Source organism: Ixodes scapularis, unplaced genomic scaffold (genome assembly GCF_016920785.2).
Source record: "Ixodes scapularis isolate PalLabHiFi unplaced genomic scaffold, ASM1692078v2 PGA_scaffold4__175_contigs__length_147842914, whole genome shotgun sequence".
NCBI lineage: Eukaryota > Metazoa > Arthropoda > Arachnida > Ixodida > Ixodidae > Ixodes > Ixodes scapularis.
In genome coordinates, this window is record NW_024609879.1 from 11201573 (window position 1) to 11225142 (window position 23570).

General features: G+C 47.9%; 1 protein-coding gene across 1 annotated transcript in view; it reads left to right on the top strand.

Moving 5' to 3' along the window:
• Positions 1–23570, top strand: part of LOC115312126 (A disintegrin and metalloproteinase with thrombospondin motifs 16-like) — a 189702-nt gene that overhangs the window by 155429 nt on the left and 10703 nt on the right. The window contains exons 10-12 of the mRNA XM_040216799.1: positions 1532–1643; positions 3584–3751; positions 16705–16840. Coding sequence (XP_040072733.1) covers positions 1532–1643; positions 3584–3751; positions 16705–16840 — 416 coding nt within the window. The remainder of the gene's footprint in view (positions 1–1531; positions 1644–3583; positions 3752–16704; positions 16841–23570) is intronic.

Sequence of the window (23570 nt, forward strand, 5' to 3'; positions counted from 1 at the left end):
CTATCGTTGCCGCGTTTTTGTTTTTCTTTTTGGAAATTATATTTATTTCTATAAAAAAGTGCACATTCCTACCCTTTGCAGACCTTAGTATTATCTTACAAAAACTCTAGCCAGTCATTCGTCGCTGACTCCGTCAGGAATCATGTATGTAGCACACACAAACAGTAGTAGTCTATCGGTAGTAGTCTATACAATCGGCCCAAGCGACCGCTACCGATCGTAAGTACTCTGACTCACGCTATGGTAGGGACACGAGGCAGTGCTTACAGATTGGACACGCTGTTCTTCATAACATGTAAGTCGAGTTCTAGTACTTGCTTTTGTTTTATCGTAAAGAAAATTGCAGCAGAAGTATGAAAAAAATAGTGACCTGACGAGTAAGCTCGCCGAGGCGCTACAACAATCACCAAGGAGACACGAAGATTTAAAAAAAAATCTGAACGTGAATTCACATTTAGAACTTCGCATCCCAATCCTCTCGACAACCAACCCAATTTTTGTATTATGAGTTTTAAACCCTGATACGGAAGAATTCGTAGAGATAGCGCCTCAAACTCAGGTGAACATTTATGCATGGCTTTTATACGGAACTCCCTAGACCACCCAAGGCGTCGCCTCTCCCCAAAATATACAAGCAATGAATTCCCCATCATAAGGTTGAGATTGTGATTCATGCGCACCACCTCTCCTGCACTTCGACCATCTTTTCACTTTTGGAGCGCAGCTCTTAGGGCCCCGTTTCAGGCTTGAGCGGCGTCGCCGTGGGCGTCGGCGTCACCGTAACCGCGAGGTCACGTGACTCCCCCTGTGGTCGCGTGACACCCTGAAGTCACTTGACCCCCCTGAGGTCACGGGAATGGCTGAGGTCACGTGGCCCCTCCCCCGAGGTCACGTGAACCCCCTGAGGTTACACGACCCCCCCTGAGGTAACGTGACCTCAAGGAGTCACCTATCCCTCAGTACGCTTCCATCCTCCTCAAGAGGTTGATTAAAGTTAGAGCGCAGCTCCTAGAGAGCTGCGCTCTAACCGGCGGTATAGGGATTTTTTTAAACGGCTTTCATTTTTTCTCTTCTAGTTCTCGACAACCAATCCAAATTAGCATATCTAACTTTTCAGGGGGTTTATGATACTATTTTAGAAATACAAGCTTAGGACCTTTTTGTGTTTAGTCAATTTTTGTTTCTTACGTTCTTACTCGGCAAACCATTTGCTGGTTGCTCCTCAAGTATGCGAATAGGCTTAAATGTCAGTCATACAGACACTAAGACGTGTTTTGCCAAGCTAAATTGCATTTTCCTCATTGAAATGAGGACGCGTTTTTGCGCACGTTGATTGTTGATTGTTTCCGTGCCGATTTAAGATGCGCGACGTTTCCCTAAAACTCTCTATTATCAGTAAAGAGCTGTTGGCAACCGCGTCTTGTCTTTCGATTGGATCGCGAGTGTACGCAACAAAGTAATAAAAGTAGAATACCAGTACTTTCAAAAATTTCTATTCTGACAAAATCTGAATATTGTTTTTCTATTTCAGGGCAGGCTCGTCTCGGTGGCGTTTGCAATGCCAATTACAGCATTCTAATGGTGGAGGACGTCCCCATGTCGTTTGGAATGGTGAGCCTCTTGCCACACGAACTGGGACATGCGTAAGTTTAACTAAGGAGCTTGTCGTCTGTTGACAGAAATAACTAAAATGTCCATTCCTTCCTAGCAGCGAATGTTGAACCTCTGCACTTCTAATCGGTGCTGATACGATCGGAGATACAAAACTCCGATATTACCCGGAGGTTTGTATCTACGATACGGATCTCCGAATACGGTTCGGAATGTGTGCCTCGGGTTGTGTCCGAGATACAGATCTCGGATTGTGTCCCGGTATTCAACATTCCCCCATTGGTACTTTATATGGCAAATAAACCTTACTGATATCAAATAAAGCAGTTAAATGTTCATTCCCGCCACTTTTTAAGCATTCTGTAATACTCCATATCGTAGTTTTATTTTTCAATAAAATTTGTTGCTTTGTTTGTAATTCTGAACATAGCAATTGCTACACTTTGGTTTTAAGCAATTGAAGGTGTAAATACTTAGTCTTTCATTCACTACATAATGATTCAAAAATAATTAGGTAACTCAGATATTTAGGTTGCTGCCTGTGGTAATATATTTAACACCGAAAGCACTTCGTACGTCTCTCAAAATGTCAAACTAAAATAAAATTGTTCTCTAAGTACCGGACGCATATAACTAAAGCAACACTACTCTGACATATAAAAGCGTATCAAATAGTTATGTAGTTAATTTGTTCACATAGCTTATCATAAATCAGCATGAATTGTATATGCAAAAATTCGAATACACAAATTTCAGAGAACAAAGCGCGCTATATATGCGTGACATCGGCATTAGATTCCGCTCGTGCAAACCGTTAAGGCTGAATCGCCAAAGTGTGTGTGTGTGTGTGTGTGTGTGTGTGTGTGTGCGTGTGTGTGTGTGTGTGTGTGTGTGTGTGCGTGTGCTTGTGTGTGTTGTGTAGTTTCATTGACTCTGCACGAGGCAGCACATGCATTTATGCTCGGTTGAGCTCTTTTCATAGCGATCAGCTTACTTCATGAATAACGACGTCTCTCTAATATAACTAAACCGTTCAATATACTACCCATAAATCCACTTTAATTTCTATTACTGTTCTTATAAAGATCGTGCAGTGGCTTATTTTTAGAAGCATCGTTTATCAACTATGCACCAGCTAACACATATCAACCATACCTAAGTAATTTTTCATCTTTACAACTTTTCTGTAAAAGAAAAATAATAAGAGGTGATACTGCGTATAACCTGAGACGGACTCGATTCTCGGCAACAAAATATGTACAACATTAGGTCGAACACAGCGGAAGGCACCAAATCTTCCATCTCCTAAAGCAACACCCGCACATTTGTTTTCATTTTTTTTCATTTTGCTAAAAACCAAAATTAGTAATCCTTAGAAAATGCTAATATATTTTGAACATAAATGTGAATATTGCTTAAACATTAATAACATCTTTCTTTTCCAGTCTAGTTTTTTGTATTTGTGTTGCCATGCTAAACCTGTATGGCGTACGGACACTTTTTTATGTGTTTCATTTTCCTTCTGTCAGCCCACAAAATCTGTTATATATACAAATACAATATTTTAAAGTTTGAGGGTCGTAAATTGTGCGTACATGTGATGTTTAGATAATTGATTCTACACAGAAACAATTGTGAGTAGTTATGAAAAGATGCGATCTATATTTTGATATACAAAACTGATGACATAAAATTTACAGGAATTTTCTTTTGCAATTTGTAAAAAGAGAGATATTGGAGCTTGGTCTTCTTTATACTTGAGAGAACTTCCATTGAAAACTATGGGGTCAAATTGGGAAAGCAATGAACCCTACAGTTAATCGGCCACAGGTCACTAGCAGTGGACCATCCAATTAAAGGAAAGAAAAAAGCGATTCACACAGAGAAAGAAGGAGGTAGACCGGTGTATGAAGGGGTAAAGTGCACCCCAGCAAAACCTAATGATATCAATTTTTACTTCCTAATATTACAGTCTTGGGGCGCCTCACGATGGAAAAACGTATACGTGGAATAAATATCTTCCGCCAAGAAAGAACTGCCGCAAAGTTAGAACGAATGATCACTTCATTATGCATCCTTCGGAGCCCGGCAATCGAAAGTTCTCGAATTGTTCCAGGGAACATATGACTGCATTTATGTCGTAAGTATTATATCACCAAATTTGTAATATTAAGCCCGATAAGTTTTTTTTTTTTTTTTTTTTGAGCCTGGTACAAAACGTTTACCCATAACGCGACAGGAAGGTGGAAGTTGCGTGCTCGGTGCACCAATGAACTCCCTGTTTTTTGTCGCTTGATTTCGTTTTTTTTTATTTATTTCTTGAATAAAAGCTGAACGTAGAGGAAACGCGAAGGAGAGTAGAAAAAAAAGAACCACACTGCTGGCGCTTCTGTGTTTTCTCTCCATTCATCTGGTGTTCAAGAAAGCATGTCAAACCAACCGGCTCCGCTCCAGGCCTTTTTCTTTGCACGTGGCCATGGCGGGAGCTGTGCTCATGCGACGAAAGACGGACGGAAGACTGGTCCATGTAGAATGTAGCTTCCAATACGCAGTTAGCTTAGTAAAAACAAAGTAAATACATTATACATTTTATTTGGGTAGGGAAGACCGGACGCCATTAGTACATATTGTAGCAGAATTAAATGCAACTGGCACAATAGTAAGAGCATATTAGCAATCCGATAAAACGTATCCAGGTGTTCACTAAATAGAAAAGCATAAAGGAACTTAAGTGATGCCCTCTAATTTCCAAATTATTGTTTGTGCCGACCAAACCATTACTAGAGCGACCCGACTGCAGCACACAGCAAAGGGGGCGGGGGGGGGGGGGGGGGCACGCCCGGCTGACTAGGAGCTGTGGTAAAGCAAATTTTGACGTCCAACGAGTGACCCGTCCGTGTGGTCGGCTCGTTTGCCCTGTGTTTATTTTCACAGGTTTTGCAAGATTCCATTTGTAGTCAGATCCACTCGGCTAGAGGAAACACCTTCTCTTTACGCGCCGTTCGGCAACAGGCCGAATTTCCATGTATTCTGGAGTTCGGTCTATTAGTTGGTCACCAATGCTGCGTGGGCTACACAATTTCCGTTAGCTCTTGTCATACCATAGCCTATCATCCTAGTTCGGTGGTGTCGAACCTAAACTTGGAAAAACAGAAGTTCAGGACACCATGACCGCAACATAGGCAAATCATTATCGCCACTGAAGGTGCCTGCTGAAGTCATACACCAACTCATGTTTACAAACAAACCGGAACGCCCCTAGCGGTCGCCACCGGCGCCGCGCATGCGCGGTGGAGGGTGGGCAAAAAGCCCGCCGTCGCACATAAACAAACCATTGCATTGCCTTGTTTTCGGCGTCGGTGGGAGTCCCCATGCTCTTTTTTGCCTTGGAATTGTTAATTTTACGTCCTCCTAACAATGTCTGACTACTTGAGCGGCTTCAGCAAAATTAACGAGGCAAAAGTTTGCATGCATAATGTGACTTGCGGCGATTCATTTCACGCGGACACCGCAGAATGGGCGCTAAAGCCTGACTCTCACAATGAGATTCTGCTCGCTATTTTCAGTCCCGACGTCACTCGGGCTGCAAAAGCGTGGACCCTGGCTGAGATGGTGAACGTCGATGCTGAAAACGGCATGTAGAATTGGGTATTACAAATCGGCGATGGCCACTGGTAACAATGATGAACATCTTCTTATATCTACTGTTTACACTTAGCCTACTTACCCCAACAAACCTTCAAAAGTGTTTTGAGGCCTGCAATTAGTTCCCATTGCAATTACCGTGTCAACGTTTGGTTTACGGGCCGCCGTTGTTTGAACGCGCTGACGACAAAACGCAGACAAGTTTGAAAGAGCAGACGACAGTTGGAACGCATGCGAAATGGAGTGCGGGCAAGAGGCACCGCGTCCCGCGTCCACAAACCATTGAAATGTCATGTTGTCGGCGTCTGTGTGAGTCTGCATACTCTTTTTCGCGTTGGAATTGTCGATTCTACGTCCTCATAGCAATGTCTTATCACTTCAATCGCCTGAGCGAAACTATCAAGGCTCGTTACACCGCTAAACCTTGCGTCAATAATTTGACGTGCGGCGATTCATTCGCGTGAACGCCACAGAATGAATGACAAAACCACGATGAGATTCTTCTAGATATTTTCGGTCGCGACGTCCCTCGTGCTGCAAAAGTGTAGAATGTAGCGGCGATGATTGACGTCGATACTGAAATTCGGAAGCGGAAACAGACCAAGCGTAACAAGTCGGTGATGGCCAACGGTACCAATGATCAACATCTTGTATCTCTAATTGCGCTTGTCCGTGTCTACTCGCTTGTAATTGTCCCCTGTGTCGCGCAAAAAACCTCTATATTGTATCTACTGTTTACATTGAGCCTACTTAAGTCGTTTGACGCCTGCAATTACTTCTTATTGCAGTCACCGGGTCAAACTTTGGTCTACGGGCCGCTTTTGTTTGAACGAGCAGACGAAATAAAGCAGACAAGTTCGAAAGAGCAGACGAAAGTTCGAAGGATCAGGCGGCGGTGTGAATTTGAAGACGCACTGAACCCGCGGGTGGCCCGGACAACTTGAAGGTTTCCTCTCGTTCATGTTGGAAGAAAACAAACACATCTTGCGACGACAAAGTTTTGCCCGCACAAGCAATCGTAGTTCGACAGCGTCTGGTTTACCCTTTTCACGGCTACTATCCACGACCTCGGACTAGCGGAGCGGCCAGAAACACATAAAAACTGATCTTCAATCCTTTCCAGACTCTTTTCGTACAGCCCCCGTCGCAGCATTTTGACGAGAACGCAGATGTTTTGTCTGGTTTCTCCGAAAAGAACACAAGAATGCATGTCTCGCACGGCGACTTCTGCCCACCGCCTCAGACCGGAAGTGCGTCCGACGCGCCACCACCGCGGCGTTACGTAGGAGAGCTGAGTTCGTGCATAAAAGTACACGAGAGGAGGGAGGGTGAAAAGAGGAAAAACGCAGCAAAAGTGTGTTTCTCTTCTTTTTTTTCTTGTTCAATTGAGTACGGGCTCGGTAATGACGTACTCGCCCCGTCCGCCATTCGGCTGGACGGCGGAAGGTCCTTTGCGGCCCCGAATTCTCCTGCTTGATTACACAGTTATACCCCTTCTTCCTGCAGGTCACGGGAAGCCCGCTGAGTACGGTCTTGTTCATGAGCTAGTCAGCGCGTCGACCTTGGGCATGACTTCGGAAGGTTTTCTGAGGCCCGAGTTCTCACGGTTAGGAAAACCGTAGAGGCCCTCTGCTGCAGCGGATCTCCAGAGGCTCGCTGATTACGGTCTCGTCGTAAATTACTCGGGGCGTCCACCCCTGGGGCAGTCAGGGGAGGGACCTTCGCGGTCCGGGATTTTCACGGTTAAGTGAACGCCGTTGCGTCAACTGTTGCGGTGACCCCGGAAGGGCCGCTCAGTACGGCGTCGGTCATCAGAAACTCGGCGCGTTTACCCTTAGAGAAAGCAACGGAAGGTCCTTCTCGTCCCGGGATTCTCACGGATAGGAGAACACCGACGCGTATCCTGCTGCTGTGGATTTCAGGAGGCTCGCTGAGCCCGGTCTCACTCATAACGTACTCGCCGCGTTCGCCGTTGGGGTGGGCGGCGGAGGGTTTTTACGACCACGAAGTCTCACGCTTGAGGACCCCGTTAGAACCCTTCATGCGGCAGATCTCAACAGGGCCGTGAGTAGGGTTTGGGTCATGAATTACTTAGCGCGTCCGACATTCAGCAGGACGGCGGAAGGCTCTTTGCGGCCTGGATTCTCACGGTTATGAGAACCTCGTTGCGTCAACTATTGTGGTGGATCTCGGGAGGCCAAATGAGTATGATCTGGGTCATGAATTACTAAGCGCGTCCGACCTTGAGCCGGACGGCGGAAGGCTCTTTGCGGGACGGATTCTCACGGTTGTAAGAACCCCGTTGCGTAAACTATTGGCGGTGGATCTGGGGAAGGCCGCTAAGTATAGTCTGGGTTATGAATTACTATGCACATCCGACACTGAGCAGGACGGCGGAAGGCGTTTTGCGGCCCGGATTCTCACGTTTATAAGAACCTCGTTACGTCTACTATTGCGGTGAATCTCGGGAAAAGCCGTGAGTATTGTCTGGGTCATGAGTTACTAAGCGCGTCCGATCTTGAGCAGGACGGCGAAAGGCTTTTCGCGGCCCGGATTCCCACGGTTATAAGAACCTCGTTGCGTCAACTATTGCTGTGGATCTCGGGAGGGTCGTGAGTATGGTCTCGGTCATGAATTATTAGGCGCGTCCGATCTTATCAGGACGGCGGAAGGATTTTTGCGGCCCGGATTCTCACGGTTATAAGAACCTCGTTGCGTCAACTATTGCGGTGGATCTCGGGAGGGCCGTGAGTATGGTCTCGGTCATGAATTACTAAGCGCGTCCGATCTTTAGCAGGACGGCGGAAGGATTTTTGCGGCCCGGATTCTTACGGTTATAAGAACCTCGTTGCGTCAACTATTGCGGTGGATCTCGGGAGGGCCGTGAGTATGGTCTCGGTCATGAATTACTAAGCGCGTCCGATCTTGAGCAGAACGGCGGAAGGCTTTTTGCGGCCCGGATTCTCACGTTAATAAGAACCTCGTTGCGTCAACTATTGCGGTGGATCTCGAGAAAAGCCGTGAGTATGGTCTGGGTCATGAATCACTAAGCGCGTCCGATCTTGAGCAGGACGGCGAAAGGCTTTTTGTGGCCCCGGATTCTCACGGTTATAAGAACCTCGATGCGTCAACTATTGCGGTGGATCTCGGGAGGGCCGTGAGTATGGTCTCGGTCATGAATTACTATGCGCGTCCGATCTTGAGCAGGACGGCGGAAGGCTTTTTGCGGCCAGGATTCTCACGGTTATAAGAACCTCGTTGCGTCAACTATTGCGGTGGATCTCGGGAAAAGCCGTGAGTATGGTCTGGGTCATGAATCACTAAGCGCGTCCGATCTTGAGCAGACGGCGAAAGGCTTTTTGTGGCCCCGGATTCTCACGGTTATAAGAACCTCGTTGCGTCAACTATTGCGGTGGATCTCAGGAGGGCCGCTGAGTATGGTCTGGGTCATGAATTACTAAGAGCGTCCGACCTTGAGCAGGATGGCACAAGGCTCTTCGCGGCCCGGATTCTCGCGGTTATGAAAACCCCGTTGCGTCCCTTACTGCGATGAATCTCGGGAGGGCCGCTAAATGCGGTCTCGGTCACGAGGTACTCGGCGTGCCCGCCGTTGGGATGGGTCGCGGAAGGTACTTCGCGGCGCCGAATTCTCAAGATTATGAGTACCCCGTTGCGTCCCCTGCTGCAGTGGATCTGTGGAGGCCCTCTGAGTACAGCCTCGGTCGTAAATGTTTCGGCGCGTCCGCAGTTTGGCGGACAGCGGTATAGGTATATTGCTGCCCCTAGTGGTGTGCCAATATTAACAATTTCTAAATAGCGAATCAGATATTACTCCATTCGATTCGTTCATCGAATAAAAAAAATATTTTAAAAGTTTCGAATAATAATGGAATTATTTCAGAATAGTCATTAAGGTGTTGCTCATTGAGATTCTTCACAGCGTCCCGCAACGTGCCGGCGAGCCTGCCACACGTGCCGCAGGATGGCAAGGCTATCTTGCGGCACTCCTAGAGTTCCTGTATAAGAACTCTAGGAATTCCTATGCAAGAACTCCTGCTTCCTACAGGAGCCAGAGTTGCGCGTTCATCCCCGTAGCGCCGTCTTTCCAGCACAGCATGTTGATCCTGAACCTGATAGTATCTGAATTCGGCGAATCGCCGCGCCGCGCGTTTGAGGCGCGCGGCTTGCTCAAAAGCAGTTGAACATATGCCGGGGGGCGCGCAACGTTTACTTTCCTGCAGGGCATATGTTCCGGCTTCTCACGTGATCGGATTTTGGCGAATAGCTGCGCGGCGGCTCGTCGAAAGCAGACGCACAACTCTGGCTCCCGCAGGAGGCCTCTACAGGAACTCTATCTTCCCCTAGGCTACGATCATGACCGTCAACAGCAGCCGTTTCCCTCAAATCACACGTTGCTGTTGCCTGCATAAGGGACCGCGTTCGAACGATAATGGTCGTGCACTTTCTCAAAGAGCGTGTCGTGGAGACACTTCAGAAATGTTTGTAACGGTGCCGCTGCTCAGTATGAGCGAAGTAGAAGTGGTCCAAGCGGGAATTTCTTCGTAGAGAAACCGCAGCGGAGTCTGGCAATGTTTCGATCGCCCCCGCGCTGCCTCGTCAAGATGCCTCGTACATGGCGCCACCTTGAAGACGCCAACAAACAGGACAACGCCTTCGTTGAATCCCCTGAAGCGTCATCCATGGGCCCGCAAGGAGTATGAAAGCGGAGCTGCCACGGCGGAACAACGTTATGCTCCAAAGTCCAAGCACGTAAGCATAATACCGGCTCTGAGGCCTCAAGTAATTAATAAGAACGTTCGAGCCAGGGTAATTTTCTGCTTCACCGCAACTGGCTTGCACAGCTACACAGTCGTGGAGGAACCAGCTTTTCTGGAGCTGACCAAATGTGCAGTGCCGCAGTACAACATTTTTCCTCGAACGTCGTTCTCAAGGACTGTCGTACTCAAAATGTACGATGCTGCTAGGTATGTTCTCCACACTCTGCTGCACAGCTTCCCAAGGAATGACGTGGGGTGTATCGCGATCTCCACTGACAGCTCGTCGTTACGAGCTGGCAACATTTTCGAGTCAGTGACGTGCCATGTGCTGAGCGAGGACATCGAGCCTAACAGTTTTGTGCTTGAGTGCCGCTGCATGCGTGAACATCATACTGCAAAGAATCTGCATTCTCTCACCGAGGAAGTCATTGATGAGTGGGGCATACTTTTGACTCGTTCTTGCTTTGCGGTCCCTGATAACGCTTGAAACTCGGTTTCTGCGATTGCGTGAACGCCGTGGGGGCACATTGCAGGCTTTGCACAGACATTGCAACTTTCCGTTCAAAATGCCAAGAAAGAAACCAAAGGGTTCGCAAATATATGCATTAAAGCGCGAGCCATAGAAGGGCACTATAAGTGGAGCAGCGGTGCAAGGACAGGACTGCACGATATACAAAAGAGAGTGGTCATGAAGGTTCCTCTTGAGCTAGTAAAGGATGTAACAGGGTGGAATAGTGAGTACGCCATGCTGGCACGCCTGCTGAAGCTCAAGGCCCTTGTTGCATTAGAACTTGCAGAAGCTGACACCGTTGAGAACTTGACCAGGGAAGAATGGCGTCTTTTAATAGCCTTGGTGTCAGAGCTGCAACCAGTTGGAGAAGCTACAACAGCTGTTCGTGCCGAGTTTTCCAAACACTCGCCATGGTTGTTGCAATTGTTCACTTTGTGAAGATGTTGCTTTTGAGGGCGCAAGTGGAACTCAAGACAAGGCGTCGACCCAGAATCTTCTCATATCAGTGAAAAAAAGGTTCCTGGACATAAGCACACAAGCACCGCAAGCCCCTGCCATCTTCCTTGATTGTCAATTGAAGGGCATGTGCTACATCAAGGAAGAAAAATATAATGTAGAGTTCCTACTAAGATAAAATGCTTCAGGATGTACCAGACTCAACACAGCTCATCCCCAATGAAAGTTGCGACGAACAGCAATCTCAAACCAGTGAGCAGCTTTCAGTGTTGCTGATAATGAACAGCTTGGCATTGTCGAAGAAGAATTATGCACCAAGTTGTCTAATGGAAGAAGTGTAGGACTGCCGTCAGTTTCAACTTTTGCCGCGTACCGACAGCCCATTTTACTGGTGGCAAACTGTAGGCTAGGACGCGTATAAGACGCTCGCATGCGCGGCGCGAAAATACCTTGCAATTTCCGCAACCCAGGTCACTGCGTGCTCGAACACTGTGACAAGCCGATAAATGTGCATTACTGCAAAATACAAAAAAAAATAATGTTCGTTTTTTTTGTTTTTTTTTTTCATGGGAATTAGAGGTAATTTCAGCTCACGTTACAAGCCTTCTCATTTTCTGATGTGCGAAAATTAGATGCCTAGTGCACTGTCTCACCTCAGTCGCATATGGGTAGTGTAAGAAAGCTGATAAGGTGTAAAATTTATTTTCAATTAGTTCCGCCCAAACTGTGATTTTATGTTTGTTATCCGCGTGAACCGTTGTCTTATGTTTAGCATTCTAACATTTTAGTATATTTTGTTTATATATAATCTTATATCTTTTAACTCTAATGATTATTGTCTAGTTCTGTTTTTACAATGATTTAGGACACATTTTTAAACAACAGACTAATTTTATCATCTGTATTCTTCTTTAGTAGTGGTATACTTATTATTCGAACATTATCCGATTCGTATTCGTATTCAATACGGTGCCACAATCATTCCGTTCGTATTCGATTCTGTTTAAAAAAGGAACTATTCGCACGACCTGAGGAGCCCCGGATTCTCATGATTATGAGAACCCCTTTGCGTCCCCCCTATTGCGGTGGACCTCAGGAGGACCGCTGAGTATGGACTTGGTCATGAGGTACTCGGCGCGTCTGCCGTTGAGGCGGAGAGTGGGAGGTCCTTTACGGGCCCGAATTCTCATGGCCATGAGCCCCCCGCTGCGTTCCCTTTTGCGGTAGATCTGGGGAGGGTCGCTGAGTACGGTCTCAGTCATGAGGCACTCGGCGCGTCCGCCGTTGGGGCGGTCAGCGGGAGGTCCTTTGCGGGACCGGATTCTCATGGTCATGAGAGCTCCGTTGCGTCCCCTAATGCGGTGGATCTCGGGAAGGCCGCTGAGTATGGTCTCCATCATGAGATACTCGGCGTGTCCGCCGTCAGGACGGACAGCAAGTGGCCATTTGCGGCTCCTTATTCTCACGGTTATGAGACCCCGTTGCGTACCCCATTGCAGTGGTGGTCGGGAGGGCCGCTGAGAATGGGCTCGGTCATGAGGTATCGGAGTACCTGCCGTTGAGGCGGACGCGGGAAGTCCTTTGCGGTACCCGGATTGTCACGGTTATGTTAACCCCGATTTGTTTCCTATTGCGGTGGATTTCGGAAGGGCCCCTGAGATCGGTCTCGGTCACGAGGTACTGGGCGCGTCTGCCGTTGGGGTGGCCAGCGGGAGGTCTTTTGCTTTCCCGGCTTGTCACAGTTATGAGAACCCCGGTTCGCTCCCCGTTGCGGTGGATTTCGGGAGTGCCTCTAAGTACGGTCTTACTCATGGGGCACTAGGCACGACCGCCTTTGGGGCGGACGGCGGGAAGTCCTCTGCGGCCCCGGATTCTCGCGGAAATGAGAGCCCCGTTGCGTCCCCTATTGCGGTGGATCTCGGGAAGGCCACTGAGTATGGTCTCCGTCGTGTGGTACTCGGCGCGTCCGCCGTCAGGACGGACAGCGAGTGGTCATTTGCGGCTCCGGATTATCACGGTTATGAGAGCCCCGTTGCCTCCCCCATTGCAGTGGAGCTCGGGAGGGCCGCTGAGAATGGGCTCGGTCGTGAGGTACTCGGAGCGCCTGCCGTTGAGGCGGACGCGGGAAGTCGTTTGCGGTACCCGGATCGTCACGGTTATGTTAACCCGGGTTCGTTTTCTATTGCGGTGGATCTCGGAAGGGCCGCTGAGATCGGTCTGGGTCACGAGGTACTGGGCGCGTCTGCCGTTGGGGCGGCCAGAGGGAGGTCCTTTGCTTTCCCGGATTGTCACAGTTATGAGAACACCGGCTCGTTCCATATTGCGGTGGATCTCGGGAAGGCCGCTGAGTATGGTCTTTGTCATGAGGTACTCGGCGCGTCCGCCGCCAGGACGGCCAGCGAGATTCTCTTTGCGGCCCCGGATTTTCACGGTTAGGGAACCCTGTTGCGTCCCCTTTTGCGGCGGAGCTCAGGTGGGCCAATGAGTTTGGTCTCGGACATGAGGTACTCGGATCGCCAACCGTTGGGGCTATCGCCGGGAGGTTCTTTACGGTCGCGGATTGTCACGTTTATGAGAACCCCGTTGTGTCCCCTATTGCGGTGGATGTCGTGAGGGCCGCTGAGTGTGGTCTTGGTCATGAGGCACTCGGCACGTCCGCCGTCAAGGCTGGCAGCGCTAGGTCCTTTGCGACCCCGGATTCTCATGGTTATGAGAACCCCGTGGCGTCCCCTATTGCGGCGGATCTTGTTAGGGCCGCTGAGTACGTTCTCGGTCATGAGGTACTCGGCGCGACTGCCTTTGAGGCGGACGGCGGATTTCCTTTTACGGTCCCGATTTCTGTGACTGATATGCAGTGCAGGCAGAACCGAGGCCAGTCCCTCTTGCACTGGAGACGACGACGAGTGTTTCCAAGGCTCACTATATATAAAGTAGATAATAGCACTTCAAGGAGATAATCCTGAACTGCGAGGACTCATCGAGCACTTAGAGGGTGCTCGATGAGTCCCAGCGACAGCAACACGGCGTGGCTGTTGGTGCATCTCATCAGCCTTCACAAAGAAGATTTAAAAATATGCGATGACAAACCCATTGCTGAGCACCTTGGCTAGAGCAGGGCACTTGCCAATATTTGTGAAAGTGGCACTCGATCAGGCGAGCTCCCGCCACGAATGGCGACGACGGAAGACACCGCCGAAGAAGCCGTCAGGACACTTGCACCTGACTGCGCCGCCGACCACCCCGTTCCAGTATATTAAAAGCAACCGTGAGTAACTGTCGAGACCAGTCAAATAACTCGATACGCCGAGACACAAACCCTACCATCGAGACTGCCTTTGAAGTCTCCAAGTATTTTTTTTAATGCATTGTTCTCTGCCTTGGCCTCCCCACCCCCCTCCCCAAGTTCCTGATTACAGACCGAGGATCATCGTTCATGGCACAGCCAACGCAAGAAATACTTCGTCTCAGCCGCACACCGCACCGTCGAACCACGGCGTACAATCTCCAGACTAACGGGCTGACAAAACGGTCAAACAAGACCAACACTGCCGTGGTATCAATGTACGTTGACGTAAAACACAAGACGTGAGACGAAGCATTGCCGTATCTTAAGTCCGCCTACAACACAGTGGTTCAAATGACCACTGGAGTTTCACTATTTCAGCTGATTCAGGGTCGCAAGTTAACGACGATGGTGGAATAGATACTGCCCCATGCGCCAGCTGCCGACGGGAGTGATAACGCCCAGATAGATCCTCGGCACTCAAAAGTCCGCCAGCTCGTCCGGCTCAGTATTCAATACATTTAATTTGGCGACCCTGGCCGCTACAACCTCCGTCGTCGGTACGTTCTCTTCTAGCGAGGAGACTGCGTGTGGGTGTGGACAGTGGTTCTTCACCACGGCTGAGTGAGAAGCTGTGAAAACGGTTCTTTGGACCCTAGAAGCTTTTCCACCACCTAGGTGACTTGAACTGCAAAGTGGTGCCTAAGGAATCGCAGCTTTCTTCACGCCACCGGCCGCGATTCGAGGTGGTTTACGTATTTCGTCTCAAGTCGTTGTACGCACGATAGCACTGTGGAGGTTTCGTGTTCGAAGTTACTCTTCACTGCACGTTTACTTTTGTTTTTTTTGTGTTTTGTTTTGTGTGGCATCAAGGTGATGCTTTTTTTTGTGAAGAGGGGAGTAATGCCGCGAGTGTAGGTAACCAAGTATGCAGCCAGACCGTGGCCGGATGGTTATCGTGCTTGACTCCCACGCAAAGTGTCAAGGTTTGATGACTGGGAGAGGACGCACCTTTTTGTTAGTTCTGCAAATGTAGCGTTCTGGTGAATTCAAGAACCCTACTGCTTCTTCTAGGTCCGAATGTTCTACGCCCCGAGGTTTCTACACCGATTGTTCCAGAACTCTAAGCATGTACAAGAAGGGCTCCGCTCGCCGACTAATAGTGAGCCACGCCCCACTGCCCGATCCTACTCTTACGCCGCCATCGACGTCTCTGGCGAAAGACTTCGTTTATTTTGTTTTGGGCACAAGTTCGCCCCAAGAAACGCTTAGTTTGCTTGCGTTTTCGTCGCTTCATAAATTGTGATTTGTGACAATATTAAGTGAAGGATGCATAACTATAAAAGAAAATAAATTTAAACACGCATTTGGAGATGATCAAATGCCTCTGATATGATTTGTACACATTTTGTAATTAGTTTCTAAAAAAGTAACTGCATTTGCTATAATGTGTTCTTCTAGAAGTTAATTGCCCTTTTATTCTGTGACAATGTAGCTATATAATATATTCCCCTGTCTTGCTTGGAACCAACCGCTTCTAACATCGGTTTCGCTTGGTATTTAGGCATTAACAAAGAGTATTAGCGCGCGCGGCATTTGTTCCTGGGGTTCACTTAAAAAGACACTCATGGCCTTATTAATTTTGGCCGCTAAGGTATGTCTAGAGAAAGAAATCAGGATATTAAAAATAAAACTTCAAGATTTATTTCTTATGTTTTCCATGAAAAAATATATGAAGTGTTTTTTTTACTTGAATATTTGTTACACTAAGTCAAGCTGTGCGTATATCTTTGCATACTGATCGTGCGTAACTGATATCAATGTTCTTTTGTACCAAATTTGGTTTTTGTCTCTGATTTAGGGCCTTCAAATGCTCGATGACGCCAACGTAGAGTCAGACTTGACCTCCTTTGGCCAGAGCCAGGCTATCTTGGCCCTGTCCCGACAAACAAGTACCAATGTTAGGCTTAGCCACTGGTTTTTGAGCTGCCATCTGGCAACCTTGGGCCTAAATGCCCAAACAAGTACCAGTGTCAGGCTTTGCTTACGTTTTTTCGGTTTCCTTGTGGCAACTTTGGGCCTAAATAAACAAAAAAGTGCCAGATTTAGGTTTCAATGCTGGATCTTCGGTTCATACGTGGCGTGCCTGCGGCAAAGAACAACCTTGCTGGCGCGAAGTAAATGTTGCATCAGGCATGTGGTGTCTGTGGCTCAATGTTGGCACCTCGAGAATTCCGTCACGAGCCAGAGAAGAGCCGTTGAAAAACCAAAGAAATTAATCAGCCACTAACTAACGCCTTAGAGCAAAAGCGTGTTAGGCAAATTTAGGCCTTTAGAATTCCCAAGCGTTTGCAAATTTAGGTGTTTCTCTGGGCCGTCAGATACTTTACTTCTAATCACATACACCTTTTCTATTTCAGAACTCTATCCACAAGTTGCTTCGAGCTTAAAACAAAGCAAAACTGCACGACGGAAGTGAAAGAGCTACCAGGTGTTTCTATCAATTTAACAAAAATTTGCCAAATAGCTCATCCAAACTTTCTAGAGTGGAAATGGGTACGTGCAAGAATAGCCATTCGATTTTATCACACACGGTTGTGACCGTTCAGTTCTAGTTTTTTTAATGTTTTTCCATATAAGAAATGAATTTTCTAACTGCGAGCACTATCTACATGCATAACTCGATAGTCTTCTGCGCATCTCTGACACTTTCTATAAAAGAAAAAAAAGCAGTTTGGCTACTACAATTAAATCGATTTACCTAAACTCATCAGGCTCTTCAATATATCACAAGCAAAGTATAAATTATGAATGTGTGCAGATGTTTATAAAAGAGCCACTCCTGCCAGTTCCAAAGTATTTGAGTTGATGTGTGATCATGATTCCTAGTGCAATATTAAACAGTTCTAAAAAAAAAACTTTTTTTTCTTCAACTTTTTATTGAAACTGACCACAAATTGAAACCAAAACGTCGCATGTATCGAGCAACATTGCTCATTCGACACCACGTACATACTCTAACCATGGCGAAACGTAATTAGATTAGCTCAGTTACGGAAGTGGTACGAGACGCTGCTCGCACGTGCAGTAACCCCCCCCCCCCCCCCTTTGTTCTGCACCCACGGCTCGCCTGCTATGGTAACTGCAGGGTATTCTGTGGAATGTTTACGTTTTCAAGCACAGCGTCTAGCCCACCGTACTCTATATAAGGCACCGTTTTGAAACGAAAATTTAGATGCCGTTTGAAACGATGGGACGCGGACTAACCTTACGGGGGGGTAAACCCCCCCTCCGCGGGAGCTGCAGAACTGAGGTAATCAAGTAAAGTTGCCATGTTGAACAAATAGCGGCGTCACGTACCAGGCAGCCGGGCGCAGCTCGTCGCAAGGGGGAACGTGTTGCCTGGTGCGATTGCCAGTCTGCTACAAACAACGACACCTGCACTGTGGTGGCAGCAGCTTGTGCTTTAGCGCAGAAATATTCAGGTTCTTCGAAGTGCTTGTTTTGAAATGATTAGCAGGAATTTAATTTCAGCAAACTGGCGCAAATCATTCGTGACTGATTTGTAGAACCAGGCCGTGCTCAACGTCGCAAACTAGCTCTTTCGCATGTGACGGATGCTGCCAGCAATGACACATGCTCGAACGGGAGCCCACCAGTGCACACAAGCGTATGCGAGTTCCGCGAGTCACATGGCCAACCATGAGCGCCCTGCTAGAACCCCCGGCAGTTTGATACTTTAGACCCATGTTACGGATAAAAAAAACAGGACGCGGGATGGCCAAAAAAACGTGTTTTTCGTTTAAGGCTCGTCAAATTATGAGGCGCTGGAGAAATGCAGCCTTCTGCATTAAGTCCTTATTTCGAACTCTTTTTGTTCGCCTTCCGCCCATTGAAAAGCATACGGGAAGGGCCTTAAAACGCACCTGGTATTGCTGCGCCGCAACGTTCTTCCGTAACATAAAGTTCGTCTGCTTTCCTTGCCGTCACCATGGCAACGAAAACCGAATGAATAGAAGTACGCACGGTACCGCCGCGTGAAGCCAGCAACAGCTGACGCCATTTTACGAACGCCGTCTGCTAGCCAAAGCCGAACGCGGTGTGTCAGATCAACCGCCACCGCCAGTGCGCCGCTTGCGAAGACGACGAAGCTGAGACACGCCGACGGCGATCGAGCAAGCGACAACACGGCGGGACTACCGCAACGGCGTCATTTATTCGGATCAAAAGCCGCCTTCGTCGGTGCGCCGCTAGCAAAGATGACGAGCTGAGGCACGCCGACGGCGAATGGGCGAGCAACAGCACCGCGGGACGACTGCAACGGCGGCATTTATTGGGATCAAAGGCGCGAAAATCTGAGGCACGGTGGAGTAGTGGTCGCGATAACAGTCTAAAGAAACAAAATAAATAGCCTAACGGTCGTCGGCGTCATGAGGCCTCGCCGAGTGCAGAGTATAACGGTCTTGCAGTACGGTATATCTTGTGCATTCTTACTTTTCTTGTCAAGAATTCTGACGCCAAGACTCCCTCCCTCTTTTGTTGCAACGCGTCTTTGTTGTGGAATTAACAAATCAGCTTCAAATAAGGGTCGTGGCACCCCCTAGGGTAAAGAAACAAAAACGAAAACAAAAGAGTAATATTTCGAGCAACACCTCTCGTCAAAGAACACGCCGCCTATAGAACGGCTCCCCTTCTTATTTTTTATTTTTATTTTTATTCACTTTGTTACTTCATTTTGTTGTTGGGTCCGACTGTTCTCCTCTTTGTAGCGATGCCGACCGTGGCAACCGTTCTGGTCATACGATTGGCGGTTGTTTTGTCACGCGATGACATGTTCCGATCGATTAACCAATAAGTTTGTTAGAATGGTGTCACGAGGTATAAAATGGCGGATCAAATAAAAATAATAAATGCAAAGAAGTGCGCAGTTCTGCTTGTTTAGCCCCCTAAGCGCTTTATTCTTCCAGAGGCGAGCGTCGCACTGCCATGGCGTTTAACTTGTGCCATCTTCATGACGCCATGAAAGACCCTCTTGAAGCAATTAATTTGCTTCAGGGCATGGGCCTGCTCCTGAATTCGTGTGCGTGCCCAGAGTGCGAAGCTGCGATGACGTTGAAAGTCCGCGCTAGATCTGCGGATGGTTATTCGTGGGGGTGTGGTGCGTAGATGAGTCGTGAGGTGCCCAAGAGGAAGGCGGTCAAGGTTCAGTGCCGGGGCGAGGTCTCGGTACGGAGCTGTTCCTTTTTCGAGGGATCGCACCTGACGCTTCCCCAACTCGTGAAGATCATCTACATCTGGTGCCAGAACCTACTGTGCGCCGTCATTCAGCGGGAGACTGATGTCGCAAGTAAGACAATAACTGATTGGACGGGTCTTTGTCGGGAGGTTGTGGTAAATGCCGTCTTTACGCACTCAGAGGCGATTGGCGGCGAAGGCGTGACTGTAGAAGTAGACGAGAGTATGTTCGGGCGGCGAAAGTACCATCGCGGGTATTTAAGGCCTGGCCAGTGGGTTTTCGGTGGTGTGGAGCGTGGCAGCGGGTGCTGCTTTCTTGTGCCCGTGGAGACCCGTGACGCTAAAACCCTGCTAGGGCTAATAGCCAAGTGGGTCTGCCCTGGAACAAGAATAATCACTGATTGTTGGACTGGCTATCGCAAGCTTGCAGATGACGCTCGCTTCACGCACCTCACTGTTAACCACAAGCTGCATTTGTCGACCCGAACACTGGTGCGCACACCAATACGGTGGAGGGCACCTGGGCCCACGTCAAAACTTCTCTTCCATCTGGACGGCGCGAGAGCCACCATTTCACTGGTCACCTTGCAAAGTTCATGTTTTGGAGGAGAGAGAAGGCGCGCGGAAGCACTGATAGATTCCAGTCGTTCGTCGCTGCGGCCACCAAATTCTACAGCCCCGGCGCAGACAGGGACCTTCCCTATAGTGCGGAGGACGATGATTCTGACGGCCCCGGTGACTTTGAGTGATCCGCTGCGCTGAGCCCGTCGCCCGCCTGCGTGCATAAAGACTACTCATGCGCCAACCGCGCGTTAAGTGCTCCTTACGTCAGTTATAGGTCCTGGTAGCGGTCTAAACGGCCCTTTTCAGGTCCCACATATTTTTCAAACGGAGCCGTGCTTTGAATGCGGCACCCCGTGTCTCTGTAAAAAGTTAACAGGAGAGACCCAGCAAAGGTATGTGGTTCCCAACTTGGATATCACGTGTCATAATTCAAATAAAAAATTGTTCTTGCTTATTTCGCGCCTTTGATCCGAATAAATGCCGCCGTTGCAGTCGTCCCGCGGTGCTGTTGCTCGCCCATTCGCCGTCGGCGTGCCTCAGCTCGTCGTCTTTGCTAGCGGCGCACCGGCGAAGGCGGCTTTTGATCCGAATAAATGCCGCCGTTGCAGTCGTCCCGCGGTGTTGTTGCTTGCTCGATCGCCGTCGGCGTGTTTCAGCTTCGTCGTCTTCGCTAGCGGCGCACCGGCGGTGGCGGTTGATCTGACTAACCGCGTTCGGCTTTGGCTAGCAGACGGCGTTCGTAAAATGGCGTCAGCTGTTGCTGGCTTCACGCGGCGGTACCGTGCGTGCTTCTATTCATTCGGTTTTCGTTGCCATGGTGACGGCGAGGAAAGCAGACAAACTTAATGTTGCGGAAGAACGCTGCGGCGCAGTGATACCAGGTGCGTTCTAAGGCTCTTTCCGCATGCTTTTCAATGGGCGGAAGCCGAACAAAAAGAGTTCGAAATAAGGACTTAACGGAGAAGGCTGCATTTCTCCAGCACCTCATAAATTGACGAGCCTTGCACGGAAAGCATGTTTTTAGACCGGAGTTTGGAGATAGTTTTTTTTACAACAACATGGGTCTAAAGTATCAATGTGCCGAACCTCCTGTAGCCTTTCTTCGAAAACGTACAGAACAAGCAAACAAATCTCCCCAAGTGCCCTTAACATGACGTAGGTAGCGCCTGGTGAGCTGCGCCTACTCGGCGGTATTGACTGCGCTGTTGGCTACGCCCCCCCTCGCCCACTAAGATCAGCAAATTTTGGTAATTTCGCGCAACTAAAACTCTGCTTATTTGTTTCATCAAATTTTAGGCGGAATCGGATCAAAATATTTGGTTTGTGGTATTCCTATGCGATGCTAAAGATATTTGGATTGTTTTCTTAATATTGAAAATGAACCGGTGTAGCCCTTTGAGTTAGTATGTAGTAATGCTGACAAAACCATTGCGGCTAACAATTTATGTGTCTAAATCTTTCTTATTCCATGAGGACCAAAGCATTACACAAAGGGCAGGGATTTGGGCGGCTAGACATTATTAAGATGTATTATACAGGCTCAAAACAATGATATTATTTAGCTAGGGCAGCCTTATATCTGACAAAAATAAGAAGGGTTCCAAACACAAGAGGTTTCGGGATGAAAATATTGTACAAAGAGGTGTGGGTTTGGGAACTTTGCTGTTATGGTGGAGGCATGAAGATATGTAGATGGGGCAATTACCTGGTAAATTTTTAAGACTCGAATTATTGTAAAAAAACAATGAGGTTGGTCTGTGAATAATACGTGAAAATGCACGTGGGCTTACGACTATGAGTATTGCTGGTTGCGGCAACGCTACCACTTTTTATGGTTCTGTAATCTAGTTAGCTGTAGCGCAATTTAAAAATGTATGATAAATGTTCGATGCCAACGACTTGTAAGCATTAAAAGCAGAGGACAAAACTCTGAAGTTCGCAATCCAGACACTAGCTCCACATAGACCAATCAAAATTATAAATATGTGACTTCTCAAATATTTTAAAGCGACTACAGAACATATAATATTTGATACTAAAAAGTTGTAAACATCTTTGTTCCTGTCATAGGTAAAATAAATTAGTTACTTTTTGTAATTCGTGCAGGAACGTCTTTCGCTATCCCAACCCACTTCCTTTCCAGCCTCCTGAGTGCCGATTCAAACGACGGACCGAATCGCGATTTTTGTCCGCAGACCACGTATCGCGTGGCCGTCACGTTACTACTTATTGCGAGCAATGCGACGTGTTTTCAAACGCGGACTAATCAAGTGAAGCTGCTTTTCACTAGCGGATTTTCGGTCGTTCGCTGACTTGAAAAGCCTTTTGTTTGGCAATGGCAGAACGTTTTTTGTGTGGTTGTGCTTGGACGATTAAAACAAAAATAGCTCATTGGCGTGTTTTTTGCGCTCGCTGGTGCGTTTTGTCTCGCTATTCCTTGTTCCACGCGTGAAAGAAGTTGCAGAAACTTTGCGTAGCCCTGACGCGACACAGGTTTCCTACTCTACCGTGCTTGCGTCAAATATATTTTGTCAAAACGTTTCTAGCATAGCATGCCGCAAGCGTTTTGGCACATACAATCAACTTCTCACCTAGCAAGACCTTTATTGCGGCTCTGGCGTAGTGAAGTGTTGCGCGCGAACTTTGCATTAAGCCATCTCCAAACGCCCCTCCGCCAGCCCAGGACTTCGTCCCCTTTCCGCCTACGGCTTTAAGAGCAGGACGATGCTTGTGGCAATATCATGCTTTGCGCAATTAGTAAAACTAGTGGCGCTTTGTGCTAAGCCTATGCTGTGTTCTTTCTCACTCTGCTTGTAGCAGCAGCGCATGATTTTATTTCGGCAGCTACTCGATTTTGCCAAAACTATGAACCTGCCTTTCAAGCTTCGATTTTATAAACTCTCCATCGTACGAAACTCTTACGTTTATGATACGGATTCCAAACCGTCGTGGAATGTCATCGCTAGCGATTCCAAAATGCTTCTGTAACATGGTCTACAACAGTCGATAACATTACATTGCTTATAGTAAACTGCCGAAGCATCCGAAATAAATCAGATGACCTAGCTAGTCTTATCTCAGTTAACACTCCAGGAGTTGTTATTGGAACTGAGTCAAGGCTGGACCCGTCTCTTCTTAACACTGAAGTTTTCCCTCCAAACTTTGTTGTCTTCCGTAATAACGGAGATGATCGCGGTGGCGGTGTATTTTTGCTCGTTCATCAGAGCCTACTTAGCATTCCTGAAGATATTACCGGCGTAATCTGTGAAATGGTGTGGTTTAAGACTTTCCTCTCTCGAGGTGAATACTTAACTGCTTGTTATTTTTATAGGCCGCCATCGAGCAGTGCTCAACCGTTTCTTTTATTGTATTATGCGCGTTCCGTTGTTGCGCCCGGTCATGCGGTCTTGTGTGGTGATTTTGATCTACCAGATGTTACTTGACTAGATCATCACCCCATGATTGAAAATTCATCCTGCTCTTCGCA